Source organism: Nicotiana attenuata, unplaced genomic scaffold (assembly GCF_001879085.1).
Source record: "Nicotiana attenuata strain UT unplaced genomic scaffold, NIATTr2, whole genome shotgun sequence".
Lineage (NCBI taxonomy): Eukaryota > Viridiplantae > Streptophyta > Magnoliopsida > Solanales > Solanaceae > Nicotiana > Nicotiana attenuata.
Window position 1 is genome coordinate 551,696 of NW_017670418.1, and position 15,684 is coordinate 567,379.

The 15,684-nt window shown below is 36.3% G+C and overlaps 1 protein-coding gene across 2 annotated transcripts; it reads right to left on the reverse strand.

The window, feature by feature from the left end:
- Window positions 1–11,637: 11,637 nt before the first annotated feature.
- Window positions 11,638–14,629, reverse strand: LOC109239153. 2 transcript variants are annotated; one of them, XM_019405676.1, is made up of 4 exons: window positions 14,462–14,629; window positions 13,268–13,344; window positions 12,551–12,883; window positions 11,638–12,332 (listed from the first exon to the last, which is right to left on the reverse strand). In XM_019405676.1, exons 3-4 carry the CDS (start codon window positions 12,683–12,685, stop codon window positions 11,796–11,798), a joined length of 672 nt encoding a protein of 223 aa, XP_019261221.1. In that variant the 5' UTR covers window positions 12,686–12,883; window positions 13,268–13,344; window positions 14,462–14,629; the 3' UTR covers window positions 11,638–11,795. The 2 variants fall into 2 exon arrangements, with proteins under 2 accessions (XP_019261221.1, XP_019261220.1); XM_019405675.1 differs by lacking the exon at window positions 13,268–13,344.
- Between the last annotated feature and the right edge of the window lie 1,055 nt (window positions 14,630–15,684).

Genomic DNA, 15,684 nt, shown 5'->3' on the forward strand with positions numbered 1-15,684 from the left:
TCATCGTTTACAGCTAGGACTACTGAGGTATCTAATCCATTTGCTTCCCTAGTTTTCGGCTCTCAGTATTAGTGTCACCCCAACAGAATGCTTTTGACATTGGTGTTCTTTTCGATCTCTACGCATTTCATCGCTTCATCGGAAATTCTCTCTGCCCCTACCGTACTTTGTTAGATCGAAGCTCAGATGAGCTATGGAAGATGAAGAAATGAGAAAACCCTAGAAGGGTCGAGAAGAAAGAGAAATACAGAGAAATGTGTAAAGGGGAAAATAAACCATCTGAACTCGTTATTATTCAATTATGAGTACATATATTTACAACTATAAAATGTAATGGAATGTAAATTGGGCCCGGGTCCTATACAATTAACTATTGGGCCTGTTGTGTAAAAGTGCTACTAGATTGGGCTTTAACACCCCCCGTCAAGCTTGAGGGTGAGAAAACACCAAGCTTGCCAAGAATGCCATAATGAAGCTGAGGAGACAAAGCCTTGGTCATTATATCAGCCAACTGAGCAGAACTGGAAACAAAATGCAAAGTGAGAAGACCAGCATGTAGACATTCACGCACATAATGGCAATCAATCTCAATATGCTTTCTGTATTCGTGAAAAACTGGATTCTTAGCAATGTGTAGGGCAGCCTGACTATCACAATATATAGGAACAGGGGCAGTAATAGGCAAGCCAAGATCACCCAGCAATCTAATCAACCAAGCTATTTCAGCAGCAACCTTCCTTAGAGCTCTATACTCAGCCTCTGCTGAGGACAAGGAAATAGTAGGCTGTTTCTTGCTCTTCCAAGAGATAGGACTGCCACCAAGTGTGACATAATAGCCACTGACAGACTTCCGAGAATTAGAGCAAGAACCCCAATCAGAATCAGAAAATCCCATAAGAGACATATCTGGAGAGTTGGAGAGTAATATCCCCTGGGCAGGATCATTCATGAGATACCTTAAAACATGAAGTGCAGCCAACATATGTGGAACCTGAGGATGCTGAAGAAATTGACTGAGATGCTGAACAGAGAAGGAGATGTCAGGTCTTGTATGCTGTAGAAAATTCAGCTTCCCAATGAGCCTCCTGTACAGACTAGGATCAGAAATAGGTGCTCCCATATCCAAAAGAAGCTTACAGGAAGGATCTAGAGGTGTGGATACATGAGAGAAATGCTGGCAGTTGAATTCAGCTAGGAGATCAGATGTGTACTTGGACTGAGACATAAGGTAATGCTGAGGGGCAGAAAAAATCTCCAGACCAAGGAAATAATGAACTGTGCCCAAATCCTTGATTTTAAATTGAGAATCCAGAAATGACTTCAAGGAATCCAATTCAGCAGTATCATCCCCAGCTAAGAGAATGTCATCAACATAGACAGCCAGGACAATAAGAGAACCAGAAAAGGACTTGGTGAATAAAGAATAGTCATTAAGACTAGAAATGCAGCCCCTAGAGTGCAGAGCCTCAGACAGTTTAGAAAACCACTGTCTGGAAGCCTGCCTGAGGCCATACAAAGATTTCTTGAGTCTACATGCTAATGGAGGAGAAGCAGAAGTTGAAGAGATATCCAAACCAAGAGGAATCTTCATATAAACCTCTTCATGAAGGTCACCATGCAGAAAGGCATTGTTGACATCTAACTGATAGACAGTCCAACCCCTCTTAATAGCCAGAGTAAGAAGACACTTGATGGTGGTCAATTTAACAACAGGGGAGAAGGTTTCAGTGAAATCAATACCCTCTTTTTGAGTGTCACCCCTGATAACCAACCTGGCCTTGTATCTTTCAATGGAACCATCTACCATCTGTTTAATTTTATAAACCCACTTACAAGGAATGACCTTTTTGTGTGGGGGAAGAGGAACAATGTCTCAAGTCTGGTTGGACTCAAGAGCTTGAAATTCCTTTAGCATGGCCTCCTGCCAAGCAGGATGTGAAGCTGCCTGCTGGTAAAACTGAGGTTCATGCATATGCAACTCAGATTGGGACAACTTAGGGGCAGGAACATTGGGTAGGACAGAAGAACAAATGTAGTCTTTGAGGTAAGTAGGTTGAGTGACAGTCCTAGTGGATTTTTTGACAGCCTGGACAGGGGTAGAAAGGGTGGCAGAAGGATAAGTGGGAAGATTAGTAGAAGAGGGTGGTGAAGGAACAGGAGGAGGAGAAGAATCAGGAGGAGAAGTGGGAAGAATTGTAGAAGAGGGTGGTAGAGGAACATCCACAAAAGGTGTAGGAGGAGGAGGAGTAGAAATAGAAGGGGTGGAAGAGTGAAAAGGAAAGATATGTTCATGGAACACAACATCACTATAGTGAAAAATGGAAGAAGTGGAGAGGTTAAGAAGCTTGTAGCCCTTTTTGCCACAAGGATAACCCAGGAAAAGGCTAGGAATGCCCCTAGATTGGAACTTGTCCCTGCCAAACCTGGGAGAAGTGGCAAAACACAAACAACCAAAAGACCTTAAATGGGCATAAGGAGTTTGGTGACCATGCAGTTTTTCAAAGGGAGAGATATTGTTCAAAGTAGCTAAAGGCATTCTATTTATGAGGTATGTGGCAGTCAAGACACAGTCTCCCCAATACTTGATGGGTAGGTTGGACTGAAAGAGAAGAGCCCTAGACACTTCGAGGAGATGTTTATGTTTTCTTTCCACAACTCCATTTTATTGGGGAGTGTGAGGAATGGTGGTTTGATGCAGAATTCCTTGGTCAGCAAAGAAAGAAGTAGCCTCATGGCTGCTGCCAAGTTCATAAGCATTATCAGATCTGAATGTTTGAACAGAGGAATGAAAATGGACTATAGAAGTAAAAGCTTTGATGATAGAGAGGGCATTGCTTTTACATGATAATAGGTGAGTCCAGGTGGCTCTACTAAAATCATCAACTAAAGTTAGGAAATATTTGAAACCATTGTAAGTTTTAGAGTTGTAAGGCCCCCAAATATCAATGTGTACCAATTGAAATGGGGCAGTAGAGTGAATCTGACTATCAGGTAAGGGTAATCTCTGTTGTCTTGCCATTGGACATACTGAGCAAATAAAAGATTGTGTAGAAGAAACTTTATCAGATAGAAAAGGAATAGACTTCATTCTATGAAAAGGCATATGCCCTAACCTTTGATGCCAAAAGAGATCCATTTTATTTACATTGGGTGTCTGATTACATGGAAAAGTATTTACAGAAGAAATGGTGGATTCAGACTTATTACATGACACAGAACTGGAAAAAGGAAAAGGGTTTGAAGCAGGAAACAAATCAGCATCAGGATGAAGGTAGTACAACCTTCCAGCAGCCTTACCAATTACCAGTGGCCTCTTCAGAGAAAGGCCCTGTAAAGAACAGTTGAACTTGGTAAGGATAGCTATACAATCCAATTGAGAAATTAGCTGATGTATAGAAATCAAATTGAAATGGAAAGATGGTACAAGAAGGACATTAAGTAAGATAATGTCATGTCTAAAATGGAGAGAACCAGTGGACACTACCTTAACTTTATATCCATTAGGTAAAGTAACTAAAAAAGGTTTAGGTAAGGGAACAAGATTGTAAGTAAGTGTTTGTGTGGAGTCATGTGGTTAGTTGCCCCTGAGTCTAATATCCAAGGGTTTATGCCTAACTGAGAAGTTGCACATATATGAGAATTATCAGAATTAACAGCATAGGCAGTAAACAAACCTGCAAAATGGGCAAATCCAGAATTTTCAGCAAAAAAATACTTCAGAATTGGGACCAGGAGATACTTGAACTTGTTGAAATAATGACATCAGATGTTGATATTGTTCTCTTGTGAACCTATAAGAAGAGTTGTCAGAAGGCTGGGAGGCAGAAATACTTGGTAAGCCATGGGAAATGTCACTTTGAACACAAGAGGCTGACTTCTTGTTCTTGGTGAATTTGAAGTCTGCAGGAAACCCATGTAGCCTGTAGCACTTGTCCACAGTGTGACCAGGTTTCTTGCAATACTTGCAAGAAACAGAAGACATATTCTTTCTTGAATCAAAATTCACCTTTTGTGTAAAATTTCTATTTGTAGTGTGAGGGGTTGAAGATATAGAGAAAGAAGCAGAATCAGTGGAGAAGCTTGGAGTAGTTGATGGAGTTTCCCTCTGACTTTCATCCTGTTGTAGAAGAAAGTAAGCCTTGCTGATAGGTGGTAGGGGACTCATGATTATTATTGCACTCTTTACAGTGGAGTAGGAGTCATTGAGGCCATTTAAGAATTGAAAAAGTTGTTGATCCTCTATGAACTTAGGAAGAGCTCCACAGGAACATATAGGTCCTACATATGAGGATTTTAATTCATCCCAAAGAGTTCTAAGTTTGGTGAAATATGTGGCAATGTTTGAAGATCCTTGAACAGTTTCACTTATTTCTCTCTGAATTTGGAGGTATTTGGATCCATTTGATTGGCCAAATCTCTCATTGATATCAGTCCAAACTTCTTTGGCAGTTCTGAAGCACATAACACTGATAGCAATATCTCGAGATACAGAATTGGTGATCCAAGCTTTCACCATATCGTTGCATCTCTCCCAGTATGGGTAATAAGGTGAATCAGTGCTGGGTTGATTAATCCTACCATCTAAAAGCCCTAACTTATTTTTGGCTGAAAGAGAAGTGAGCATACTGCTCCTCCAAAGCACGAAACCATGGCCATCAAATGGTACAGGTACCAATTGGCTACCAGGACTATCAGAGGGATGGACATAGAGAGGATGAGAAGGATCAAGTGTAAAAGGCGTAAATCCTTGAGTTGTAGAAACAAAACTATCACCACTGCTGCCCATAGCATGTACTAATTATATGAAGAGCTAACTAACAGAAGAAATCCTTACTCATACAATTTGTAGAACTTGAACGATGTTGACATGCAAACGACTAACTCATACGATTCAAACTCTAAAGCATATCAAAGTAATCCTGAAATATGTGAATTAAAGTGATATTACCCGTCTTCTTCTGAAACTCGAAAAAATAAAGTCCTGTGTATATCGCAGAAACCCTAGCTTGAAAATCGATCCGGATTTAAGTTGAATTTCTTCGTAAATTGTAACTTTTCTTCAAAACGAATGTGCTAGATGAAGATTTGAAGTGAAACCCTAAGCTTTTCAGACCAGAAATGAAGAACTCGGACAGAATCCCCGATTTGGTCACAACCTGACTTCATTGTGATCTCTGAGTAAATCTCCATTAGAAGTGAAGCTTATAACGCGGAGAATCGGAATTCTCGCTCTGATACCATGTTAGATCGAAGCTCAGATGAGCTATGGAAGATGAAGAAATGAGAAAACCCTAGAAGGGTCGAGAAGAAAGAGAAAGACAGAGAAATGTATAAAGGGGAAAATAAACCATCTGAACTCGTTATTATTCATTATGAGTACATATATTTACAACTATAAAATGTAATGGAATGTAAATTGGGCCCGAGTCCTATACAATTAACTATTGGGCCTTTTGTGTAGAAGTGCTACTAGATTGGGCTCTAACATACTTCAGCTTGATAGTTTCCGCCACTTAAATAATTTGCTAATAGTTAATTAGCTATAAAGTAGTGGTTCCTGACCGTCAGACGATGGATTTAAGATAATTATTAAGACAATTCGATAGCCGAATAGTTTAGTTTTGATCTATTTATTTCCTTTGCCGTCCAAACTAACGAGACACTAATGAATCTTCGTAGTGAAAAAGATTAGTGGATTTGGTATTGGAGGAACTTTGGTATCGCAATTATTAGCTACGAGAATAGTGGAAAATGTAGTGTTATTTGTTATTTTATTTCCTTTTTCTCGGAATGATATTTTATACTTACAAAAAGAAGAAATCCACCACCTTTGTCTTGTAGTAATCAAGATGAGTAGAACTACGCAATGATGTTTGGGTTTTTCAAAAGAATTTTCTTCTTCTTTTATATACATCCTAAAACACAAGATAAAGATGCATTATTTGACTACGGAATGGCTGATTATGAAGCCCAAATATGAGTTCGGTCGAACCCAAATTAAGAAATTTATTGAATATATACAAATATTGAATTTAGAACTTAATTGTTAGCACTTGAACTCATTGTTCCAAAAATGTATTTATATATTATCCATGCGCTTCTAGCCTTTTTAGTGTTGACAGACTTGTAATATTCATTTGGGGTTTTCCTAGAGAAAACTCTCGTTGGACCATGACTCATAGATCATTTTGGACAAAGCTTCCTTAATTTGGAGGGAGCTAGAAATCAGAAGAGTTAATAGCCCGTTTGGCCAAGCTGTAAAAATCAGCTTATTCTGAGAAGCGTTATAAAACAATAAAAGAAGAAGAAGAGTATTGCACAGAAAAGTAGAGGGAGAGAATTCTTATTGATTTGGGATGAATTACAATGGAATAGAACCCTCTATTTATAGGGAGAGGGTGACTTAGCCTCCAAGCAATGAACCCTAGAATCTCTCTAAATATAGACATTCACCATAAATACAATTCTATTTATAACACTCCCCCTTGAATGTCTATTCAACAGATAATGTGCCTCGTTAAAACCTTAACTAAAATAAAACCCAGTGAGAAAAAAATTCTAGAGAAGGAAAAAGAGTACACATATCTAACAGTACGCCTTTTGGTTGTCTCGTTAAAAACCTTGTAAGGAAAACCCAGTGGGACAAAACCTTGTAAGGGAAAAAGAGTACAACGCGTATTAACTCCCCCTGATGAGAGCATCAATTCACATCCTTAAGCATTTGCATTCCAATCTTGTGCACCATCTTCAAAAGATCTTTGGTAGAGATTTGATAAACAAATCAGCCATATTAACTTGAATGAATATATTGCACCTTGAAATCATCATTCTTGATAGAGATGAATTGTCTTCATATGATCTTGTTGGAATCGTCAGTTCAATATCTTCACATAGAGGTGAAAACTCTTGCTATCATATTATCATGCATATAGTTATAGCAAGATACATTTGTGCACAAATTGCACTGAGGATGTAGTACTTCATGACCATGAATTCTATATGCTTTAAGCAATTTAAATCCTTCAGGGATTATTAAGTCATATAAGCCATATAATAGACTTTAGATGCATATCAAGTTTTCATGTCATGCTAGACATATAAGATATCGAAAACTGATTGCATATATCATTGACTTTATACTTTCAAGTATTTGAACTACATGTTCAAAACTACATGTCTTTCATATGAAACCAAATTCTACTTGAAATGTTTCTCCAGACTTAAGATCCTCATATATATTTAGCGCTATTATCGATGTCGTCGACAAACATTTTATATCGGTTCCAACCTCCTTATTTTTCATAAAGACATAACATAGAGATCTCTTCATTCATATTTCAGGTACTTGAATCTCTCATGAGATTTAATGAAGTGTTATGTCATGTGATCTTCTAGATCACTTGCCTCCTTTTGTTATGATCATTTAGATTATTTGCTCATCTTCTTTATCAAGAAGTTTATTTGAAACCGATTTGTCTATACGCTTTAAGCGTACCATAGACTTTGTCCTTCTAGGACTTAATAGGAGCATTTACAATGAGAATATAATTACTTTCTTTGGGCCAGCAAATGCGTCTGGCATGCTTTGCAATATATTGCAGATGAATTATTTTTTATGAACTTTAAGTTCATATTATCTTATTCGAGGATCAAGATGTATAAATAATAATTCATTCCATGTAACTTTTTCTCAACTGTTGTATCTTGTCTCCCCCTCATGTTAGAAAAACTAACTTGTTTCCTTAACTTTGAGAACCATCTTTGTGCGTTATGGTGTTAATCAAAATATACACCGCACATCAATAATAATAAGATGGAATTATTTGGTTCCTGACCCTGAACCACTTGTGAGGGGAGAAAATAATATACTTTGGTATATAACGTATATCAAACTGATATAGATAACTTTGTTCTCATAAGCAATTATTTAGCTATTAAGTAGAGGCACTTAACAAATCATTTTGCTAAACCAACTGTGATGTAAACCAACTTATCAAGATGAACTTCTTGAATAGAAAATCTGGAAATTATGCTCGAAATTAAATTATTGAGCAAGTTACCTCGCAAAACAGCAGGTTGCGGGTTAATAATCTCACATGTAACCATCTCATAGATGCATCTTATGTGGTATACATGGCAGGTGAATGGGCCCATATTCACCTTTGATATTTTCAGCATTCGTGGGATTCAATCACAATTTTAGTTGATCTATTAATTATTGAGAACAAGCAATATAAGAGAATTCGTAAAGAACTTTCTAGTTCTTTTAATATACCCATATGAATTCTCTATTATTTTTGCACATCATACTTAAATTGATATGGCTAAATCAATTATGCCAACTGAATAAATTATCAATATTGATAAACTTCAGATTTACACCATGACGTATGCAATTATCAATAAACTCCAAGTTTTATTATGATATGAGTTTTTATATCAATAAATATCCACTTTATTGTGGTATTCTTTTATTTGTGTAGTACAAACTGGAGAATAAAGCGGGTAGCTTTTCACATACATATTACCCAGCTACAAGTTGTAGTAATAGAAGATATTAAATCTTTCCTTTATTCATAGTCTCATTATAATCAACCACTTTCGCGTATACTTTGGAAACTGAATAAGTTTCTTTGAGACTTACTACAACACAATACCTTATTGGTAATCAATTGTGTTTCTCCAAAATAGTAATAATTGGCTCTTCCAGAGCTCTCAATTAATTTGGTACTACCACATATTCATCAACATCCATATGGTGAATATCTCTTTTAAAGAGAAATTATACCATTATGACTATGGTCAAAATTATATGCAAGATCTGTTTCTTGCATTACCGTTGTCTTTTAATAATCACAATGCCAAAATATTGGCGTACGATAAGTACGTGACCAATGACCGTTTATGCCGTAATAATGACATTATTTTCTTATATCATCTCAAACCTCCTTCTAGAGGTGAGTGTGGTATATTCACTACCACTAGCACGTTCATATTCTTCCAAAAAATGAATATGTATTAATAAATCATATGTTGTCACATTCACATCATGAATGGACCATAATTTTTATATGTGCTTTACAAAATCTCATGTCAAATTGATGACAAGCATTACTTTCACACAGTGAAGGATTATTTTGAGAATACTTATTGTTCTCATTACCACAATGATGACGATTATAATTTCGTCTATTGCCACATCCACATCCATTGATACCTTCTCGGTAATAATTTTATCTTCTTTCAGACTTATCACATATTGCTATCACATTCTCTTAAGGGAATGAGAATGCAGCAAATTTAATGGGACGGCTTTTCACTTCTTGTGCTCATGATCATACATGACTTTGATCATGACAAGACATAAAAATTTTACCACTTCGAGTGGTTATAATTTCTTACTAACTCCATTAGAGTTATAATCAAAATTTATTTTCTTTGCTTGTATTTAAAATTAAATTATTGAATAAAAGAGAAAAATACGGTAAAATACATACCTTAAATTCAGAATTTAATCATGAAGGAAGTTCATGGAACAATGGACAATGATTATGCTCAATCACAAAGCTTTTACTCAATTGGTTAGAGTCTCGTGCTGATAACGTGTTATAAAACAATAAAAGAAGAAGAAGAGTATTGCACAGAAAAGTAGAGGGAGAGAATTCTTATGGATTTGGGATGAATTACAATGGAATAGAACCCTCTATTTATAGGGAAAGGATGACTTAGCCACCAAGCAATGAACCCTAGAATCTCTCTAAATATAGACATTCACCATAAATATAATTTTATTTATAACAAGAAGTGCTTTTTTTCAAAAGTGCTTTCCTCAAAAGTACTTTTGGTGAGAAGCAGTTTGTGTTTGGCTAATTAGTTTGAAAAGCACTTATGAGCAGAAATTAGTGTTTGGCCAAGCTTTAAAAAACTGTTTCTAAGTGTAATTTTTCTCAAAAGTGCTTCTCAAAAAAGTGCTTTTGGAGAGAAGCTACTTTTTTCTGCTTCTCTAAAACTGCTTCTGCTTCTCCTCAAAAGCGCTTTTTTTCCTTCCAAAAGCTTGGCCAAACACCTCAATTTTTGGCCAAAAGTGCTTTATGCCAAAAAAAGCACTTTTGGCCAAAAAGAAGCTTGGCCAAACGGGCTATAAGAGTGAAATAAATTAATCACACTGAATTCAAACACAGGTTCTTTAAGTTTTTGAAATAAAATTTATATATTTAAAACTACATAAAAAGTACTATAGTCACAATAATTAACGGTTCAAAATATTTAAAACTTGCAAAAAATATGATCAAACAAAACATTGTTTGATTTCCCAAATACTAGTAAAAGATTCTTTTTTTTTTTTTTTGGAGACGAGAGGGAGTAATTATTATGAACATGGCCAAATGCAATGATACTTACTATGGTTTAACATATCACCTTAATGTGATTTTGCACTTCATGTCCAAACGCCAAATGCAATGATAACATTGAGTTTGAAAGTTCAGGTGCAAAAACTTAAACAAATAAGCCAAACTCAGCTGTATTTGTTGCATTTTGCAACCCTGTGTTTAAACAAATTCAACTGCTATACAACAACAACAAAAAAAAAAAAAAAAAAAGCTCAGTGTAATTCCATATGTGCGGTCTGGGGAAGATAGTGCGTACGCAGACCTTACCCTTATCTTCAAGAAGGTAGAGAAATTGTTTGCGGTAGACCCTCGGCTTAGGAAAGATAAAAGGAAGGGGAACAACAAGCACACCAATCAGAAAACCAAAGCAAATTCAACTGCTATAACAACAACAACAACAACAACAAACCCAGTTTGATCCCAGCAGGTGGGGTCTGGGGAGGGTAGTCTGTACGCAGACCTTACCCCTACCTAATATAGGTAGAGAGTCCGTTTCCAATAGCCCCGCGGCTCAGGAAGGGCAAGAAGAAGAAGAGGAAAGCAAGGAAGGAAGAAAGATGGAAGATAAAAGAAAAAGGGAGAGATAAAGGATAAGTGTACCAAATAATAGCAACAGGGAATACAATACCTGAGGCGAACAAAACCAAATAACGTAATAAAAATCTAAGAATATGAAGGGACATGCATGCTACTAAGACTATGGGTGAACAACTATAAACTACCTACTAACCTTCTACCTTAATTCTCGACCTCCACACCCTCCTATCAAGGGTCATGTCCTCAATGAGCTGAAGCAGCGCCATGTCCTGCCTAATCACCTCTCCCCAATACTACCTCGACCCCTTCTCAAAATAACACCAAAACAAATCTGATTAGCCATTACTTTGGTCAGAAAGTTAGCTCCATCATAGTATTTTCTCCAAGAGAATTGGGTTTCATGTGGACTTCAAGAGAAAGACTCGAGGCTTTTTTATAGATGTTGAGGTTTGAGCAAGCAGGACGGAGCTTAAAGAGCAAAGTGAGCCACGCCAGCCTAGCAATATTTTTCAGCAGCAAGCTACGGTATAACGAAATACAAAATGAATGTTAAGAACAATTTCTGTAACAACTTCATGCCTATTTTAAGTTATTAATTCCAGTCACACCAGTATTCACAGTTCACACCAGTCACTTTTGGTTCTTCCCTAGGTTTGGATTCTCAAAACAATAAATATAAAAATTTATTCTACACTATTCAAGCATAACAAGACATTAAAAAAAGTGTATTTCACAAACAGAAAGTGTTCCACAAGCATATTATAGAGTCACAAAGTTCCATTAGCATAATAAATACTAGTTGAGAAACAAGAAAGAAAAGGTTCCATACAATCAACATCTAAAGTATATTCTAGCTAATTAGCAAAATCAAAGAATTCCCATCTTTTTTCCCATGACTTTGATCCAACTCTCTAATTTGTCGACCTCTATCATTTTCATCCATACTTTTCTGTGACTATCACCTTCACAAAGTATACTAACAGCTGCGCTGTATAACGGTTCTTCCCATCCAAGTCCCTCTAATTTGTCCATACATTCCTCAATGTCAGGCCCGCTATTTTTTTTAATCAATATCTCCAATGCAATACTCATCTTCTCATCAATTTCCAATTGCAACGATGAGAATTTTCTCTTAATTCCTAAACTTTTCCTTTCAACTGGAATTGAAGATTGAGACAGAGAATTGTTAGAAGCTCCATCATTTTTGTCACGAAGTAGATCTTCAGCATCATCAGGTGTATCTATATCTTTATCAGTAGATCCATAAGAGATATTAGGCTCGGGAATTGTACCGCTTGGACTCTGACCATGAACTTCTGTTGCAGTAAAACCCTCAAAAAGTGTTGTACAAAGATCCGGAAAAGGTAGAGGCGAACTCTTCAAAGTCTTTGCTTTTGGATGAGCCTATATCCAAATATAGAAGATCATACTTTCAATCTATATTGCTGGACTCTTCAAAAATACTGTCGGGTGTTTGTCGGATACTCCAAAAGCTATGCATTATTGGAGGATACGACACGGTGCAACAATATTTTGGAGGGTCCGAGCAACATAGCTTTCAATACACACGTCAAACCAACTTTTTACCATAAAAAGAAGAATTTACTAGATAATGAACTTACCTTTATGTACTCATCCCACTCAGTATTAGACATTCGAATAGTATTGGTTGTTGGATCATAAATATTGCCGGACTTTTTAGTTATCGGCAACCATGCTTGATATTTTTCTTTTAGATAATCATAATGATTCTTCATCTGCTTCTGGGTGACTCTTAAACCATGAGAAGTCTCCAGAGCTAGCTTAACCTTGTTCCATGAATCCGGCTTCAAACTACTTCTAAGTCTCCCGTTTAAGGATACTTCTTCAATACAAGTCTCTAAAAAGGTTTTCACTACATTGACATTTCTCCAACTCACTCTTTGATTTTCATCAGATTGTAGATTGTTCCATATCTGAAATATAAAATTGTACCAATTATAGCATATCGACTAATGCAAATTAAAGTAAGAAAACAGAGACAATCAAGAAGAAAAAACAATAAAAACCCACAAAAAGAAGACCTGCAATCCATATGAAGAATACAAAAGGAGGGGAAATGGTTTGGTTTAGAACAAAAACAGGGGAACAAATGAAACAGTAAAGAAATGCTAAGAAAGCATGGTTCAATTATAAAACATGTACATAAAACGAATAATTCAAGAAGAACGACACGGGAATGTACAAATAAAAATACTGACCATCACAAGCAGCTTTATATACAGAAAGTAGTGAGATATACATAAGAAAGATATGAACATTCCTTTCAAAAATTTTGTTCTAATGACAAGAATTCAAACCTATAAATTCTCGCTCAGGGACGGAGTTATGTAGAGTCGAGGGGGTTCAGTTGAACCCACTTCAGCAAAAATTTATACTGCACAAAGAGGACAAAAATGACATTTTGATTGTATATTAACTATTGAATCCTTTTGACATAATTGAAGATTCTTGGTGGCAAGGGGGTTCCAAAAATTACTTAAAGTCACACCAAATAAACACAAGCTTACATTCTAATATTTTGTTTTGATTACCTCTAGCATACATTCTTGATTCCACCACTGGCTATTGAATTTGCCAGCTACTACAACTTTTAGAAACCATACTGAAAAATATTTTGTTTTAGAAGGTAAAAGTACAAAATATTTTATCTGCATAACATTGACATGTAAAGATTCCACTTCTCATCAGATAACATTTGAACAAACTTGATTGATAAAAACCCACAACAACAACAACGACCCAGTAAAATCCCACTAGTGGGGTCTGGGGAGGGTAGTGTGTACGCAGACCTTACCCCTACACAAGTTAGAGAGGCTGTTTCCGATAGACCCTCGGCTCAAGAAGACGTTTACATATTTACAATTTACAAAAAGGTGACATTTGGGGCACGTAGGACCTAGCTATCGATGATATGGGTTGAGAGCCATGAGGTCTCAGGTTCAAACCAGAAGCAAAAACACTAGATAATTTCATGATTTCATCTGAATTACCCGATACCTATGCTGGTGGAAGTTAACAGATATCCCGTAAGATTAGTTTAGTGCGCGCAAGTTGCGCCGGACACCACACTCATACAAAAAGGTGACATTTTGGTCATCTTTTTGTTGTCTTCTAGAAAATGCCTCTATCCCATCCAACACAACAACACGAGAGAAATAGAGAAAGGTAAAACGAGCAAAAGGGAACGAAGCCAAGGTTAATATTTCTAGTTATTGTAAGTGATTTTGCCAAAATTGAAGTAGCCACACAAGCAAATAACCATACATTAATACTTTCAACTCTTTCATTAGAGTTTCTTACTGTAATTTTTCACTGTTATACTGTTCCAAATAATGACATAAGACCCCGTAAATCTGGTTTTACTTTATGCGTCTGTTATCAAATCATATTTCAAAAGGGGTCTTAATTAAACCCTAATCTCAAAACTGAAAATTAAATCAAGATGCGGAATCCGAATTCCAAATTACGCAGTAAACATTCTGAAATCTTACCGGTTGAAGAGAAAAACTTTGGCTTGCAGTTGGGAGAGAGAGATGAGTAAGCCTGCAGTTGTTTTGCCGAAAGAACGTGATTTTGAGAGAGGAAAAAAGCAGTTATTTTAAAATCTGGATGGTGTTAAAGACTTTGCTACAGAATATCCATACAGATCTATTAAAGGTTTTTAAATAAAATAATAAATGTGCTTATATGAATGATTTAGATTCAGATTTTAGTTTAGTGCAACCAAAAACATTGTGCCACATTTTCATTTTTGTTAAGAAATGTAGCTCAAAGTAACAATATAAAACAAGAAGATAAGTAGAATAAGAGAAGAATAGATAACTTTCTTATTTCATTAAGTGTTTAAGTGTGTTCCATCTCACATTTCATGCCTCTATTTATACTGTTACATATGAAGGTTACAAAATGATTGTCTTAAACATGACATTAACAATTGAGATAATGGGGAGGGGTTATGGAGGTGTGGGAGTTACAATCATAATGGTGATGAGTAGTGGGAGGTTAACTTTCTTATTTCATCAAGTGTTCAAGTGTGTTCCATCTCACATTTCATGCCTCTATTTATACTATTACATATGAAGGTTACAAAATGATTGTCTTAAACATGACATTAACAATTGAGATCATGGGGGAGGGGTTATGGAGGTGTGGGAGTTACAATCATAATGGTGATGAGTAGTGGGAGTAGTGGACATCCACATTTACTAAAGATTTTATAACACTTCCCCTTGGATGTCCAAAATAGATAATATGCCTCGTTAAAACCTTACTAAGAAAAAACCCCGTGGGAAAAAAATCTTAGTGAAGGAAAGAGAGTACACATATCTGTAATACGCTTTATTTGCTGCCTCGTTAAAAACCTTAACAGGAAAACCCAGTGGGACAAAACGTCAGGTTTATGGAGTCCTAGGGGTCTATGAAGCCGTGTTAGTAGAGTCTTGTTTATGGGTATGAAGCGCGCCATACTTATAAATAGGAGGTTACAAGCATTTAGGAAAGTCTCATTTTTTCATACTTTAGATCGTGCAGTAGAGCCTACCTATAAAAAATTATCTAATGTATTCGTTTCTCCAGAACTCGCAGAAATGGTTCATACTCGCAACTCTGACACCGACACTCAGGATGCTGCTCAAGAAACTATTGCTACTATTGTGACTCAAGTTAGAACTAAGAAGGCTTCAACTCAGAAAAGGAAGGGTAAATCCACAAAGGG

Bases quoted from the DNA above. Each gene is read 5' to 3' on its own strand.
- LOC109239153 (XM_019405675.1), bottom strand. From the start codon at position 12,685: ATGAAGAATCATTATGATTATCTAAAAGAAAAATATCAAGCATGGTTG. The intron at 12,333-12,550 runs GTAAGTTCATTA...ATTTGGATATAG, and splicing joins AGTGGGATGAGTACATAAAG to GCTCATCCAAAAGCAAAGAC.